Source organism: Aedes aegypti, chromosome 3 (genome assembly GCF_002204515.2).
Source record: "Aedes aegypti strain LVP_AGWG chromosome 3, AaegL5.0 Primary Assembly, whole genome shotgun sequence".
Classification (NCBI taxonomy): Eukaryota; Metazoa; Arthropoda; class Insecta; order Diptera; family Culicidae; genus Aedes; species Aedes aegypti.
Genome location: NC_035109.1, coordinates 14,461,827 through 14,479,376, shown reverse-complemented (window position 1 = coordinate 14,479,376; position 17,550 = coordinate 14,461,827). Strand labels below are relative to the sequence as shown.

The 17,550-nt window shown below is 35.8% G+C and overlaps 1 protein-coding gene across 9 annotated transcripts in view; it reads right to left on the bottom strand.

The window, feature by feature from the left end:
- The window catches only part of LOC5570142 (centrosomin), a 150,019-nt gene that overhangs the window by 39,277 nt on the left and 93,192 nt on the right, over window positions 1-17,550 (bottom strand). For all 9 annotated transcript variants that reach the window (XM_021850616.1, XM_021850622.1, XM_021850617.1 and 6 more), the window contains one exon: window positions 8,887-8,927. In XM_021850616.1, the coding sequence (XP_021706308.1) occupies window positions 8,887-8,927 (41 nt within the window). The remainder of the gene's footprint in view (window positions 1-8,886; window positions 8,928-17,550) is intronic.

The following is a 17,550-nucleotide window of genomic DNA, read 5'->3' as shown; positions in this document are numbered from 1 at the left end:
CGGAATTACTCCAGTATTTTTTTGAGATATTTCCCAAGTAAGCCTTCGAACATTATTTTCAGGCATGTTTAAAAGTATATCTCCAGAGAAATTTATTGATTTTTTTCGGAATATCTGGACGAGTAATATTTTAGAAGAAAACCTAAAGTAAACACTGATTTGTAAGGTTTTAAGTACATAACTCTTGATGAACAAGGATCCCTGAATGAACTTCTAGACACTTGAGGAAGTTTTAGAAGATTTGCTAGATCAACTGTTGAGATACCGTGGATGGGGGTGACAATGGGTCTAGGGGGTGAGATTGGGTCAAAACGGAAAAATATGATATATGAAATATTTCAGCCAATAACGCTGATATTATTAAAATTTGTAATTCATATGTTAGGGAACATATAATTACACGTAATTCATCACAATATACATTTTTAGAAATAGTAGTTTTTGTTTACTACACACTTAGATCAGATTACCGAATTCGGTAATCCATTTACCGAAATCTCAACAGCTGAACAGTCGGTAATCCGTTCGGTAATCCAACATACTACCGACCGTTCGGTGATTTGCATTTTGGAGCGCAGCTGTCAAACTAACCGATCCTTCGGTAATCGTTTACCGAAAAACTGTAACCACAGACCCCCGGGTTTTTTTTTTCTCGGAAACCAAATTTTTCATAGAGCGAAAAGCAAATCATAATCAATGAAACTATTTTATTCATTCAGATCATATGGAACAGATAAAACATAATATTGTTAACTTGTTGGATACAACAATAAAGTTCATACGCATATGGAACTTATTTCAGGTGCATCGATCAAAAGCGATATCGTCCGTGTGACCGGGGAAACATAATTCAAAACAGCACTTGTTGATGGCCGGCCTGCAAATAATTTAGTTTATCATTACACAGAAAACATCCAAACTGTACTTTAGTTACCTTCTTCGTACTTATTAGCCTACAAAATGATTGAAATGACTAAGCCGCTCCAAGAACTTTTTCGCAACGATGAAAAAAATCACACGTCACGGTTTGACGTCTTCAAATTACGACATTACCGATTTCGGAAATCTGTCATATCGATTACCGAAGTTTCAGCAGAATACTTTACAGTTTTCGGTAATGCTGAGAAATCACAGATGTTTCGGTAAATTTGTTGACAGATTTATCTCAGTTTACCGAACTTCAGTAATTTTTAAAAAGGCGCGCTGTCAAAACCCTTATATTTACCGAATCATCGGTGTTTTGGTGAATTACCGATTAGTTTCGATAATTTTGTTTACCGAACTCATAGCCTCTGTTTAAGTGTGTATATCGATGAACTTGTATGTTGAAACTAGATAAAATTTACAACATCCTGTGCAAAGTATCACGCATGTACTTTAACCTCTATCGTTATATTAGTAGAAGGTTGAAAGTCTTTTCATTACACTTCACATGTATTTTCCGGAATCTATCTGATTTTTCCACGTTACGGTGTCTAAAACATTGAAAATGGGGGTGAGATTGGGTCAAGCAAGAAGGATAGTAAATGAAATCACAAGTCCACTTTTTTGACATTTTACGGTGTCGGGTGTTCTCTTTTTTCATTAAGATTTGTTTATTCTTTCTAAATACAGCATCTCTGAAACATCAAACAAGTCTACTTGAGTATTCCGTGCATTGAATAACAGTTCAACGCATCCTGCCAACTTCTCAAACCAGCAACTGTGTTTCATGCGCAGCAACATCGTAAAATTTTAGTAAATGAATTTTTTCTTCAATTCAATTTCAAATTCAATATTTCATTAGTGTTTTCATATTATAGAAACATCTCACGGAAGTACAAATGAGTTGGATCGCTGAAATGCCGGGGATTATGACGTCAACATCTGCTAAAACGTATTGATCATGGAATGTCGCACCGAAATTTAACTATTTGCGAAGGTTTAAAATAATCACTGTTTTAGTACACCTGAATAGGCTTTATGGCAATGGGGATGAGACTTTGAAAAAAAAAATGATGGAAAAAACAAGAAAATTTATGTAAACTTAACGATAAATGTTGGGTTTACGTAGTTATTCTCATAGTTCTTCAATTTTTTGGTATAATCGTTCTTTTAAGTGGGTTTATCATACTTGTGAAACATCTTAGATATCTTTTCGTCTTGTTTGCATCGTATTTCATCAATATTTTTCAGCTGTGGATGGTTTCGAAATCATTTTTTTCAAAAACAAGTTATTTTAATTACAGTGCCCAATGTCACCCCCTCTATGGGGTGAGATTGGGTCATTTTTCATTCACTTTTGGTGCCGCTGTGAATAAATATTTTTATTTAATTTTTTGAACAGTTGTTAATGTACCATCAAAGTACATACACACCAAATTTGAAGTTTATTGGAGTTAAATTGCGATAGTTATTCAATAAATAAATCTTACATATCCCTTTTTGACCCATTGTCACCCCCAACGACGGTATTGAAAACAAAAATCAGTCGAATAGCTTATCTCGTAGGATTTTCTGAATTCATATTCCTTGAATAACTTCGGAAGGAATTCCCAAAGAAGTTTGTGTAAGAATGATCGCAGTAATTACTGGAAAATTTTCAGTGGTGGTAACTGGTTTGGTACCTTAAATAAACTTTAGAAAATTCCAAGTGTTTTTTATTCGAGAAATTCATTGGAAAACGTTTGGATAAAATGCTGAAGAAATTCATAGAAAAAAAAAACTTTAGGAGCATTATGATGAATCGACGATACAGTTTATTGGGAAATCCTTCCTTCCTAATAGATTCCCTCGAATAACCCCTCGAGAAACTGTTGGAGCAATTCCTGAAAGTAACCATGAACTCTAAAGGAATTCACATGTAAAAGCGTAGGAATTCTTGTGGGGTTCCTTGGTAAAATTTCTAGGCGAATTTCTTCAAAACTATGGAATAAATCTTTGTGGTTTTTCTTGAAGAAATTTCTGTGTATGAATCTTTGGAAAATTGTTTAGAGCAACAACTGGAGGAATCGATTGAAGAATTAGTGCATAGTTTGGGATAGTTTTCGAAAAAATAAACCAAAGAAATAAATGAAGAAATTACGGCAGCACAATCTGGAGAAATTCCTCAAAGCAGCCTTCGAAAAGTCGCTGGATGAATTTCTGGGATAATTGGTAGAGAGAAAAAATTCTAGATGACATCTTTGACAGTATTCCAGATCAAATCACTTGGAATTACTGGGATATTTCTTGAAGCTTTTCTTCGAGGGATCTGAGAAAAAAATCTAGATGAGCCTGTTGAGTAGTCGCATTATAGTATCTGAATGTTACTGTGTATAATTTTGCATCAGGATTAACTGCAAGCAATATAATGAATATAGTGACTTTGGAGACCCTTTTGTTCAAAACAGATACTTTAGAGCTCTTCCTTCAAAAATAAAAACTTTTTCAAGACTGGCATTGAAGGGGGAACGCCATTTGGCATAAAGTCATTTGGCATAAAGCCGTTTGGCATAACGGTCGTTTGGCATAATAGTCATTTGGCATAATAGATATTTGGCATAATCATTGAAAACTGAGTTGCTATGTTTTTGGCGTTACCATTGTTTACATTCTCATATATGATTTTTCCTTCTTTTGGTCATAGGCTGCTCTTTCTCATTACGTTGTTAAACTAGTGGTTTGCATTGTAACTACTAACATTTTCATTGACAATTTTGCCTTCTTTCCTACGTTGGCGTTATGACTACTAACATTTTCATCGACGATTTTCCCTTCTTTTGATCACCAGATCATCTTTTAAGTAGCACTATTTAAATTTATAATTTGTTTTCTTTTATGCCAAACGTCCATTATGCCAAATGACCATTATGCGAAATGACCTTTATGCCAAACGACTTTATGCCAAATGGCTTTATGCCAAATGACTTTATGCCAAATGGGGTAGCCCCGGCATTAAAATAGAAACCAAGTACCTTAAAACAGACATGCTACCAGCTCTGCAAAGGACATAAAATGTATTTTTTTATTGTATTTCATTAGAATTTCTATGGATACAGGAATGCTTAAAAAATATTCTGAGAGCGGGCTCTAAACAGCAAGTCTGGTCTGAAGAAAATGTCTTTTCAGAAGTTCCATTAAAAATTATTCATTTCACTAGAGTATGCGTTAATCTTTTACATTAATCATTTACACTGCGGCACATTTTCACCAAAAAAAAAAATCGACCCGAATGCCAAAATAATGTTGTAGTGTCGCAAATAAATAATAATAATAAAAATAATCATCATCATCATGCTACTTACTTAAATTAGAATTACTGAAACCATGGCTGTTTTCAAAAATATTTTTTAGTTTTTGAGATATTGGGTGTTAAAATGCATTGTTTAACGACTACAATCAAATCAACTTACATATGCAAGAACCAGCTTATATGAAGATTCATTAGCTTAGTTAACTAAAATATTCAAAGTTAATGTGTAAGAGAATACTTTTCAATAAATTTCATAATACTTTCAAAGCTCAAAAGTTATTTGGTGATGCATTAGAAAAGTATGGTATCTGGCCATATAATAGGAACGAATAATTTTGTGTGACGATGGCGGCATGTTGAAAAAATCAATTTATTCAACATTTATTCGTGCATTCCAACTAAATTGAATCCTATTCTGATGATTATTGGTGGGTTAGATCACTATATACCAATCATAGTTAAACTTCCAACATTAAAAAACCAGCATTTTATAAAACTTTGAGGACCCGTAGCTCAAAATTGTAATGTGCTGGAACATTTTCGAAATTAGCTTCAAATTCACCAACCCCAAATTTACTAGGCACATGATTTGATCTTTGAGACACGCAAAAATGTTACTTTGTTAAGCTGTGTAATATTACTGCTACCTTTGAAAATTTTAATCATGCAGATTCATAACCTGCAATAATCAGACATTTTCTTTCGGGACTACGGATAATCGATGATTTTAGTACTTTATGATAAATATATGGTGGATTATTTGAAAGCATTTCACGGAAAACGTTTATTAATAAAGTGAATAGTACAAGTAGCATTTTTGAGCGACGCAGCCGAATTTTTTATTCTTCTATATAAATAAAAATGGAGTGGTGTTTGTATGTCACGAAATGGCTTCCGAACGGGTAAACGGATTTGAATGATTTTTTCTCAGTTTTGTTCGTTAAGGGTTCCGACGTGTTTGTTTTTTTTTTTTTTTTTTTTTTTTTTTTTTGTATGGTATTCAGTTGGAGCTGCCTGACAGCTTAACTTGTCAAGGCTGAACCCTCGGTCTGGCTTTTGCCAAGTTTCCCCTCTACCAGGACCAATACTCAGACGGACTAGGCAATGGCGCCCACTTGAACACTGTTTTTTATTAGTATTGTGACGTGGTAGTTTTTGAAAAGTACCCATATTCCCTTGCTTCTGAGAAAAGGAAGCATTGTGAAAATCAGCAGCTCCATTAGAATTTGTTTGAAATAATAGTGTAGAATTTGTTTTAAAAAGTAGTGGTGTACTAATACTGTCTAGTCGAAATGATTTTGAATAATTTGTCATTCAAGTGCTATTCTGATTACTCCTGTCTTTTACGTAAGATTAGAGTCTTAAATGTCAAGTGCCGTCAAGTCTTGACAAAATTAGGCTGTTCAGTAGTAGTTCTAGTGAATTTCATTTTTGTTGTTAAAAGTATTTATTGGTCATTACGTTCATATATCCTTAAAGAACAAAGTCGCTTTCCTTGTCTGTTCAACAATTTTTCAAAACTAGCAAGTGTACCCTAATGATCGATCTCAGCGTCTTACTTTCCATAGTCATTTTTATAGTGAATATTGACGAGTAAAGTTACCTTAGGCTTCTATTACAGTCTCCTACAAGCTTCACTTTTCGGTGGCAAATGCAATGCTTCACAACGCCTACTTTCTACTTGTAAATTTTGCGAAAATGAAGCTGGAATTAGATTATTTATACCGCTGTTACAAAAGAGGTATTTCTTATTATGGCAATGTAAAAACCATATTAAAATAAGATTGTCGCCACTTATTTCTACTCAGTGAATCTACTAGTCATTTTTCTAAGAGTTCCTAAGTATTCCCTACGTCGTATATGATAACGATGTATCTAGCTAGCTAATAGTAAGAGTGGCTACGGATCATTCTGGTTAGCAAAAGGCAAACTGAACGTCACCAATAGTATTAATGTCCACTTCGAATAGATTAATTATTTGAAATGGGCATCAATTCTATCAATGACGCAGAATGTCCGTTGGATCACATCCGAGATATTATTGCGTCTATGCCATATGAATTATGACGCGGCTTTAAGCAAAAATGCCAAAATGTGATACCACCACTACAGGTTACGCCTTTGGTTTCCATCATATGGGCTAATGGATTATGCCCTCCCATCGCGGCAAGGTCGCATAACCAAGGGTTCCGACGTGTTTGTGTGTATAAAAACCATAGGATATTCATCGGGAAAGTCGAAAAAACGAGCGTGAACGGAACTGTCATTTTGTATGGGATCAAAAGCGTTTTTCAACAGCCTACTTGTTGGCAAGACGAAGTTTGCCGGGACCACTAAAAAAGCAAAAATAGTTTCGAAATAGTCAATCGTGGACGTATTCAACCATGAATTACTGTTTCAAAATTATTTCCCTGAGTGTAGCCAAAATTCCCTGAGAATTCCAGGTTTTTTCCAGGTTAAATAAAATTCCCTGAGAATTCCAGGTTTTCCAGGTTTTTCCAGGTAGTAGACACCCTCATCTTTTTATTTTTCTCGGAAAGATATCGTAGTGATAAGAAAATTGTGAAAGTTTCATTGAGATTTGAACATGTTCCAATTTTATAGAAATTATTGAATATTCGTATGGAAAACGAGTTCAGAAACTTCACAGCCCATTTTCTCAATGCCTACTTTTTACAGATGGGACTGACTTGCGATTCACGGCAGTATAAGTGTGATAAGCGGCTCTGCTTTGCTCAAAACCTATGAGCTAGTATTGATATAAGTTGTCTCTAAACGAAGGAACAAAATTCATCCTCTAAAAATTGTTATAGGCCTCCGTATTTATTTTTTTTATTAAACTTCAACAAAAAATAAAGGCATATCGAACTTATAAGACGCAAATGCCCTCAAAACTATGACCATGGCAAAATATTTTATAGTGATCATGACAAAAATCGACCTGGATAGCGAAGTTATGTCAGAATATACTACAGTAATCATAAATTACATTCACTCACAAAAACAATGAAAATAACGCTTGTAGATGCTATATTCACGTTCAAACAATTTTCACATTTTTTATGGGCCATACTGTAGGCATAGAACGACGGTTAGGATATATGCAATCGATACACAATGCGAGCCTAGAGGTTTTGGCAGCAGTTTTAACACTACAGAATCGATTGTGGGAGCTACCTAGGAATACTTATTGAGTATGAAGTGCGCAACACACTCGTTATCGAAAACATTGAAGAAATGTTCAAACTGAACTTTTAGTCAAAATTTATGAGAGCTAATCTCCACAACATTGCATCTGACATAAGTCTTCTCTATTATAACCCTCCACGCATGAAAGTTCCTCTGTCGAATACGATCTGCCCATGGAACAAGCTACTCACGGCATTCCAGATCAACTTCGATGTATAACTATTACCCGTATTTCTAACAAAACATACATGAATATCGATTTTTATAATTGGGAACTTATGGATCCCGTACCAATGGATTCACTAGCTTCGGTGTCTTTACCTTCCACGTCTTTACCTTTGCACGGTTACTGATATGTTGATGAGCTGGCAGCAATCAATTTCGCTTTAGGGATGATCTACATGCCCGCAGAACACTTTTTCATCTTCTCAGGTAGCTTCAGTTCTATTGATGCTTTTCGATCGATGAAATTTGCACATCATGAATTTTACTTAGGGGCCCAGATAGCCGTAGCGGTAAACGCGCAGCTATTCAGCATGACCATGCTGAGGGTCGTGGGTTCGAATCCCGCTGGTCGAGGATCTTTTCGTAAAGGAAATTTTCTCGATTCCCAGGGCATAGAGTATCTTCGTACTTGCCACACGATATACATATGCAAAAATGGTCAATCGGCAAAGAAAGCTCTCAGTTAATAACTGTGGAAGTGCTTATAAGAACACTAATCTGAGAAGCAGGCTTTGTCCCAGTGGAGACGTAACGCCAGAAAGAAGAAGAATTTTACTTTCTCACACATAATAAGCGATCCACTGTGTGCATTTGTGGAAAGATCATAAAAGATTACCTTTGTGTGGGTTCCCAATAGACAACAGATCTAACAACTGGTCGCAGTGACTTAAATACTCAACAAGGACTAAAAAATGGGTCCTCTCACATTACCTAATTTTTGGCAATGCGAAGGCGGACTCTCTCGTAAAGGTGGGTGCTGAGGTTTATGACAGATGATTTTTTTTTTCATTTAGTATCTCAAAGTTCTCTTCACGGATGGAAAAGCGATTGGCCAACTGGATCGATGGTCCATAACCCTTAGAGTTTCCTTGCTAGCGTGGCCTTTTGGATGTAATACGAGATTCGTCGTGATTATGCCTCAAATAATAAACAAATTCGTAAAAAAATCATAAACGGAGAAAATAGATATTACAGTTCGAGTTTCTATAGCAGATCACACAGAGTGAAAATTTCATGGTATATTTTCGCTAATCAAACCCAATGATGAGTGCAACGAATGGTCCTTCATTCAATTTATCATTTCATGAGAAAATCGTGCTTTTTTATTCACACTAACAAAATCTGCATGAGAAAGACATGGGGAAAGAATCAATGGGGATTGGCATTGACTACTAATGACTTCTGATTTTATCTTTTAGAACCGTACTTGACATGAATGGATGTTTTCGTGAAGATTCAGAGTTCGATAGTTTACTTACATGAATTATCCATGGTGGCATCTTGTTGCCCAGGGCTTCCACTGTAAATTTGAGAAAAAATAAAAAGAAGAAAGTTAGTATCTATAACACAGATATAGATAAAAATGAACGAAAAACGTTTGACCGTACATAATTTCAGAACAGATCATCCGATTTGTCTTGGGTCTGCTTCGTAAGCTAAGTTTACCCAGAGTTCACGTTCGAAACCATGGATGGGACAAACGTTGGCAAATATTTTGTGTACATTAAAGCTAAGAAAAAAAAAAATTAACCCTATGGATTCCCAAGCTGGAAATTGAAAGTTCTATAATTAAGAGGTTCAAATGCAAAGGTCGTTCCCACAAGACTAAGAAAGCTTGCCGTTTCTGAAGGGCTGGTGACGACTGAATACCTTAAAAATAGGATATTAAAGACCTGTTGCCTGAAAAAATAGACCAAAAAGGAATTAGAAAGAGGCCGAAAAGAGACCAAATAGGAAGCAAGAAAACAAAATCTAATAGCAGCCAGAAAATATGAGTTTGATTCTTTATACCATCAGATCAGATATTTTTCTAAGATCGAAGACTTTTTTAGAATTCCTCGAGTGATGACAACATTACTGCTCTTTACTGTATGTGTTTTTCATGATCTTCTCTAGAAATTTCATCAGAAATTATTTCAGGTATAGTAATTCTAAAGATGTACATTAAGCTATTATTTCCCAAGAAATTTCTTCACGAATATTCCTAGAGAATTTCTCCAAGAATTTTGCTTAGGATGTCTCAAGAATACAGCCTGGATTTTTACAAGTAGTAACACAAAAATGGAATTTCTCCAAAGATTATTTCGGAAATCGTAAAAATTTCTCCGAAAAATCTTTGAGAAATTTTACGAGAAAGTCCTAATTCCTCCAAGATTTTATCCAGTGATTCATCCATAGATTTCACTGGGACATTCTCCAAGACTCCTGGTCAGAACATCTAATAAAGTTCATTCGATAACTTCTACAGAAATGCCTCCAGGAATTTCTAGGGGTTTCCTATGAAATTGTCTTTCAGGATTTACAGCTACAAATCTATCCAAAGATATTTTTAGCAATAGGTAGCCCTGTCCCAATTTTAGTGCCAAAGGCTTAAGTTTAGGCCAAAATCACATGTTTACTCAATTCTTAAATGTTTTTCGTTTGTTTAAGTCCAAAAAACTTTTTTTATGGTTTTTTTAGATTTTGTCACACTCCTTGGCCCAAACTCAAATTTTGGGTATATTTTGTTTTCCGTGTCCCTTCCGAAATGTCAGATAGGATCAAAAGTGTCAAGGTTCATATTTGGTACCATTTTCAAAATCAAAGTTTAAATATGTTATAGCCGTTATTTGAGATGGAAAAAATGATAAATTAGTTGCAAGAACATGCTCTTTCGTATTATCAAACAACAACAATAATTCATTTCAAATTTTAAGACCCAATTGCTCCATTTTTGCATGCGTATATCGTGTGGCAGGTACGAAGATACTCTATGCCCTGGGAAGTCGAGACAATTTCCAACCCGAAAAGATCCTCGACCGGTGGGATTCGAACCCACGACCCTCAGCTTGATCTTGCCTTGCTGAAAAGCTGCGTGTTTACCGCTACGGCTATCTGGGCCCTACGGCTAATTCCTACACTAATTTTAGGAGATTGTCTGAAGTAAGTCTGTTTCTGAAAAATAAGTCCGTGAGGTATTTCTGAAGAATATCCTAAAGTAACCTCTGATGAAACCTGTGTAAGTTTTGAAGTCATCCCTAATTAGCATGGACCTCTGGAAAAACTCCTGGACTTGCAAGGAAGTTTAAGAAGATTTCATAGATAATTTGCGGAGATAATCGAAACAAAAATCAATCGAATCTTGTAACAGTATTTCGAAGGATTTTCTGAAGAAATTTCTCGAAATACATTGGACAGAATTTCGAAAGAAATTGTGCAGGAATGATTGGAGGAATTATTCGAAAAACTGCTATAGTATTAACTGGTGTTAAAACATGAATAGACTTTTGAAGACAGCATGGAAATATTTTTTAAAACTTTTAAAAAAATATTTGGTAAAACTGCTGGGGTAATATTTGGATTAAATACTGGAGAATATGTTGAATGAAATGCTGGAGAAATTCTTAGAAAAAAGGTTTGTTCGAAGAACTCCTCTAGGAATCCCTGGGCCCCTGTGAGCAAACATGGATGAATTCTTGAAGGAATCCAAATTCTTCAAAGATTCTTCAAGAATCTTCTAATAATTCTGTATGGATGTTCTAAAATCTTTTCATGAATTACTTCTTAGAATACTCACGTAAATTCGTCCCAGAACATATAAAGGGTTGGTCGTTGATATTTTAAAGAAACCATCCATTGATTAATTCTAGGAATTGCTCCATTAGTTTTCTCACGATTAAAGAAGTTTCTTGTAACAATTCTTACAGTTAGTTTACCAAGATTTCCCCTATAGAAATTCTCAATCGTTCTTTACAAGAGCCAGATTTTTCTTTGGGAAGTCATGCACAATCCATGTCGCGCTTCACTAGGAATAAGAAACCATGAAAAGCCTTATTGTGTAATGAAAAACACAATAGAATAAATTCGACGTTGATCGAGTTTGTATGTGTATTGAACAGATGACAAATAGTTTAATTTATTTTTCAGGCTTTTTGCTGATCTTCTTTTGATTTTGTTTATGTTGAAAATCTATCGGAATATATATCGGGAATTTCCGACTTTCAATACATTCGGTTTTTGGTAAAAAAAATAATTGCGTGCTTGGTGGATTAGATTTTCAAAAAGTTTGATAAATCATATTTTAAACAATAATAAAACGAAACGATTCTGAGGGTATCAGATTTAGCAACTCCAAGTTCACTAGAGACAAGTAATTTGATCCTTGAAAATTATATTGCTACAGGTACGAGACATGAACAATTCTGCATAAGGAATTGTTGGAGTTTAAAACAATTTTGTCGCAAGTTTTGCAGATTGCTTCGGTAATAAGTTGTCAAAGTGCTTTTGTTTTTTTCTTCTTTCTGGCATTATGCCCCAACTGGGACAGACCCTGTTCTTAAGAGCACTCCCACAGTTATTAACTGATAGCTTTCTTTGCCGATTGACCATTTTTGCATGTGTATTTCGTGTGGCAGGTACTTTATGCCCTGGAAAGAGAAATTTTTTTTATTGAAGAGCTGCGCATTTACCGCTACGGCTATCTGGGCCATGAAGGTACTTTTAGCCGAGAGGAAGATTTTTTGGATATGTAATGACACGAAGCAGAAGAAGATCCACATCAAAGGTCGAATTAGCTCAAACATTTCAGACGTAGTGCTAAAACTGTTTCATCACAATATTTCATCCGAGAAATTGGCGACTTACCAAATTGCATTCATGACATTAAATACAAATCTTGCGCTTTGTCGGCTTGGCTTCCTGCAAACTAGCAGGTACACTGACCTATTTTCTATGGTCATTGATTGAATACGTAAATATGATAAATTTTAGAAAGGTCAAAATACTAGAAAACGTTATTTCTTTTGGAAGTATTGCGACTTTGCCTACGATCTCTGGATCAACAAACATGTGTTCCCTTCGACATATTTACGATCGGTTAAGCCCGATGCAATGCGTAATGTGCACCAACTGCAGCACCCGATCCGCCTTGGTACCGGGTGGCAGTATTTTGCCCCATAAATCACAAACATATGTCCGCCGTTTGCGTACTCGATATCGAGCATCTGTGCAATGCGATGAGATCAACACCCGACCCACGCGCGTATTTTGCAACGCGCCCAATGTCCCCCAACCAGCTAATTGCCAGCAGAAAAGATGAATTGATTCGAACTGATTACTTCGGAGAAGTGAACTTTTCTCCGTCCCCAGTCACAGCTACAGTACTGCACAGAATAAAGTACGCAAAGGTCATTTTTCATACTTACACAAGGGTAAGTCAATGGTCGGCTTCTATTGCAACGATTAAATTTACAATACTTTACACACAAACTTTTAAATTATTAGAAATCTCTCATAAATCTCTCACAGTGATAGAAATCTGTTTAACCGAGCTGCTAAAATAATAAAAAAATACAATAGAACTAATATTTTGGTTTTTCTGACATTTAGTATAGAAAAAAATGGAACTCAACTAAACGAATGTCGACCACTTTAGAATTCGAGTTCCAAGCATACATGACAATTTTGCATGTAAAAACAGCCAATGTGTACTTTGTTCTGTTCAGTACTGTAGTTTGATTAGGATTTGCCGTTTCGCGATCGATATCAAAGTAGACATTGACCCATCCCATGTTGGGCGATTTATTTTTACGATTCAGCAACGGACAAAATTAATTAAGATCTCGCAGCAGGCCTGCTATGCCTCTGACTCTGGATGGTCGAGCGTTGATCGCGGAAACTGGCAGCCAAGTCATAATTCGGGTTGAAGGATCATCGGTACGTGCATGCACTCATTTGCCCGCTCTAATTAGTGAGACGGAAGAAAGTTCAGGATGATTTATGCGGCGGTTGAAAAACGTCCGGTCGTGACCGTGAGCTGCAATTGTCCGGTTTATGACATGCTCGAAAATGACTCAAACCATACATCATGCTTCGTTTTTATCTAAAACCACGAGTAAACAGGGTCATTTAAAATGCGGTGAAAGCCGTTATCAGTTGTTCAAGAGAGAACCCAAGAATGAGGTAGAAAGTCAAATTCTTATCAGGCAGACGAACCCGTTCTATAGACTGCGGATGAATCGTAATAGGGCACTGCACCGTTTTCATGTGGTATGGGGTTTTGACTTTGAATGGCACTGTTGTTTAAAAATTTCATGGCGCTGTTAAAAAGAGAGAATTATTTTTGTGCAGAGCCCTACAGGGCTTTGCACGATAATCATCCTTTCTCTTTTTGTTTCTTTAAATTTGTATTGTTGTTTGGCTAGCAAATGTCAAAATCCCATATAAAATCAAAACAGAGCAGTGCCCTATATCAAGCCGGGTAGCCTAATCCTGAGGGATGATGACACAAACAAACGGTTGTCATACTTTATTTTCAACTCAGAGCTTGAGTTACTTGAAATCTATCATGAATAAGCGAGCATTACGATGATGATAAACGTAGCACAAAGTAGGCTATGCGTGTCTGGGTGGTTGTTGGTTAGAATGATGGTTAGCAAATTCGCAACGAGCAATTGAGTCAATTGAACATCTTTGTGGTTCAGTGAAAACTGAACAATCCGATGAAATTAAATGAGGCAAAGGAAAGATGATGTCGCGGTCGGTAGGAATTATACCGGCATGTTCTAAATAGAAATGTGAAATGTTATAACCGATAAAGAGGGAATAACTGCTACAAATGCAATATGCATTGTTTCTTAATTGAGGCGAGCCAATTGAGTTCATCAGTCGCTTCGTGATGATTTTTAGATGGTTCGAAAACTTATTTGCTCCAAACGATTGTTTCAGATGCAGTATGCCATTTTAATCTTCATAATGCTTTATAGAGCAATCAATCATATAAACAAATAATTAATATGTGCACTATAAGTTGAGATTGGTACTCTTATCGGTTTGCATTGCGTATTACAAACATTCATAGTCTCGTAATAGAAACTTTCTGTACTTCGCAAAGAATATATCTACAGTCAACCCTCTATAACTCGATATTGAAGGGATACACGAGTTAAAGAGGTATCGAGTTATAGAACACAAAACCAGTGCAAATGCGATGGGACCATCGAGGTAGCCATGAAACCAACGTTTACTAAGGTTATCTAACTCGATATCGGGATACGAAATATCCAGTAAGGGAGAGTTGACTGTATCTATCTAACTTCTATATAAAAATAGGAATGGTGTTTGTATGTCACGAGATGGATTGAGAACAGATCAACGGATTGACGTATTTTTTTTACAGTTGCATTCGACAAGGGATGCGCCGTGTTCGTGTGTATGATTTTTAAATGGTTCAACACCTGGAGAAATTATGAACTCTTGGGAAAGACCATTTAGAAATCTCTGAATGAATATCTGGAGGGTTGGTGAAAGCAACTCTAAGAGGAACTTCTGTGAATTTAATAGTATTATTTGAAGAAATTTCCGTGTGAGCTTACTATTCATTAAGGTATAATTAGACTTTTTTTTTCTATTTTTATCGAAAAAAATTGTGTTATCTCGTTAGTGGAAAGATTATTGGAAGAAATGCTGAAAACTGATATCAACTCAGTTTCGATGAAAATGCAGATCCATGTGACTTTTAATGACTTATTTATCTTCAACAGTGAAAGAATGGTCCAAGATGTTTGATTGAGTAATCGTTTGGAGCATGTTAACAAAAAAAGCAGACCACGTTTCCCTTTTTTCCATCACACTGGATTGCCAAATATTTAAAACCCTTCCCACTTAGAAAACAAACACACTCATTTGGATGCACTTTGCTCTCCCTCTAATGGATCTATCAAAATTTGATGACTCTTGCGCGCGATTATAAAAAGCAGCTAGAATTTTATTGGCACTTCCGCATCCATCCACTGGCCGTCAGTCAGTCAGCGATGATCCCATCTCGTACTCGTACCAATTGGCGTACAGTCAACCCCCAATTATGGACAAGCCACAGATATGGATCAATATTGGATAAGGAACGAAATTTCCCATGCAATAAATTTTCAATCACGCATTTTTCCTGCGTTGAATAATAATTTTAACAGCCTCGTATCCAATTGTAATGGACTTCTTGCAATTTATCATCGTAATAGGCTGCTTTTCATCACGCTAGTGTGTCTAAAACCCTTACTCTCTTGTACTGAATAATGCAGTGCGGTAATAGTCATTACGCAACACTTTTTCATTACGGAACTGTTTTGAGTTACATAAAGATTTTTTTGCAATTTCTCATCGTAATAGGCTGATCTTCATCACGCCAATCTGTCATGAAACGGCCTACTTTCCTGCACTGAAGTATGCAGTGCGGGAATAGTCATTACGCAACTGAAACCAGTGTTGTAATGATTCATTACGCAACGCTTTCTCATTACGCAACTGTTTTGAGTTGCGTAATGAATTATTACACAATCATTTCTCAGAAATTGTAAAATGATGGTGAATGCATTCCGATATTATTTCTGATACCCTCAAGTGGTCTTCTACGAAATTGCAAAAAAAATGTTGTACGTAACTCGTTGCAAAGCTCGATTTTTACAGAATTTACGACTCGTGCTGTAAAAATCATCATTCTGCAACTTTTTCCGTAAACTACTAATTACACAATAACTTTCAGAATTTTCATAAAAATGGTGAATGTATCCGGATATAATTTCTGATACCTTCAAGTGGTTTTCTAAGAGATTGCAAAAAATGTTGTACGCAACTCGTTGCAGAATTCATTTTTTTTCAGCGCTCGTCCTTATTATCCAACTCGGCAAGCCCCGTTGGATAAATGTACGACTCGTGCTGTGCGATCAAAAATATGAGCAAATAACGACTAAAAATTGACTTTGAACTTCAAACATTAGTTATGAAAGTTTAAAATACTACAATAATTAAAAATATTTCTTAACAAAATCAAGATTCTAGAAATCAAGTCACTGAGTAAGTATGAAGCTTCACGACGAGAAATAGAATATATAAAAATAGCACATTGAAGACCTCACTCTTTATTTTTCTAAGAGACAAACATAAAATAGGCATAGGCTTATATAATACTTAAAGAAGATTGAGAGCTCAGATTTGGATGTAATTCTTGGAGGAGTTTCTGGCGAATTGTTGAATTGTTGAGATTTATTTAGAATACAGATCGCACTGACTTTCTGTCCAAAAATTATTTCAGATTTTTGTCAGCAGTTTGCCCTGATTTTTTTCAAATATTAACCAAAACTACGAGAAATATTCATCAAATTCGCAAATTTTCTAAGAACCCGGTCAAAAATTGCAGACATTTCGCTAGAAACTTATTACTTAATTTATTCCTTGATTCGTTGATATTGTGATCTAGAAAAATGTATGTTTTTGTCTTATACCGTGTTATCTCAAATTCCGTCCGAATATGACTCATAAAAGTCGAGTGTTTGGAGTATGAGTCATGTTCTGAATTAGAGACAAAACGGTATTAGAAAATCAGCAGAAGATAATGTTTGTCTTTCCCTTGATTTTTTAGTTTGAAGATGAATGTTATTCAGATTAACATTTTCCTATCATCAGATCCCGGAAATACCATGCACCCCCGCTAATTTGAACGGTACCTCATGCAAACCATCGGGGTTCATTTTTAATTTGAACATCTAGTCAGCCTAGAAACGTGTTTCTGGTTACCTCTTTCACTGTTTTGTTTTGATTCTGCGTTCCGTTCCACAGCGTTCCATCTCACTTCACTCCGTTCCATGAGCATAGCATAGACTGACTGTTCGTGTATATGTCAATGGTTGCTACTCCGTGATTGATCGGAACTGGTAAGATATGCACTAAGAAAGAAGTCTTTGAAAGACATCCGGATCTCTTTTCGACCCCTGATGAAGTCTCTGGGGAAGTCTTTGTACGAATACTTGAAGAAAAATTTAAATGAAACTCTAGAGGAATTTCTGAAGATAAAAATCTATGAACCTATGGAGTAGTCACGTAGTAATCTCTGGAGCATCAAGAATTTAGATCAAGAATCATTGCAATGCGAAAGAGGAAAATGAGACCGGTTC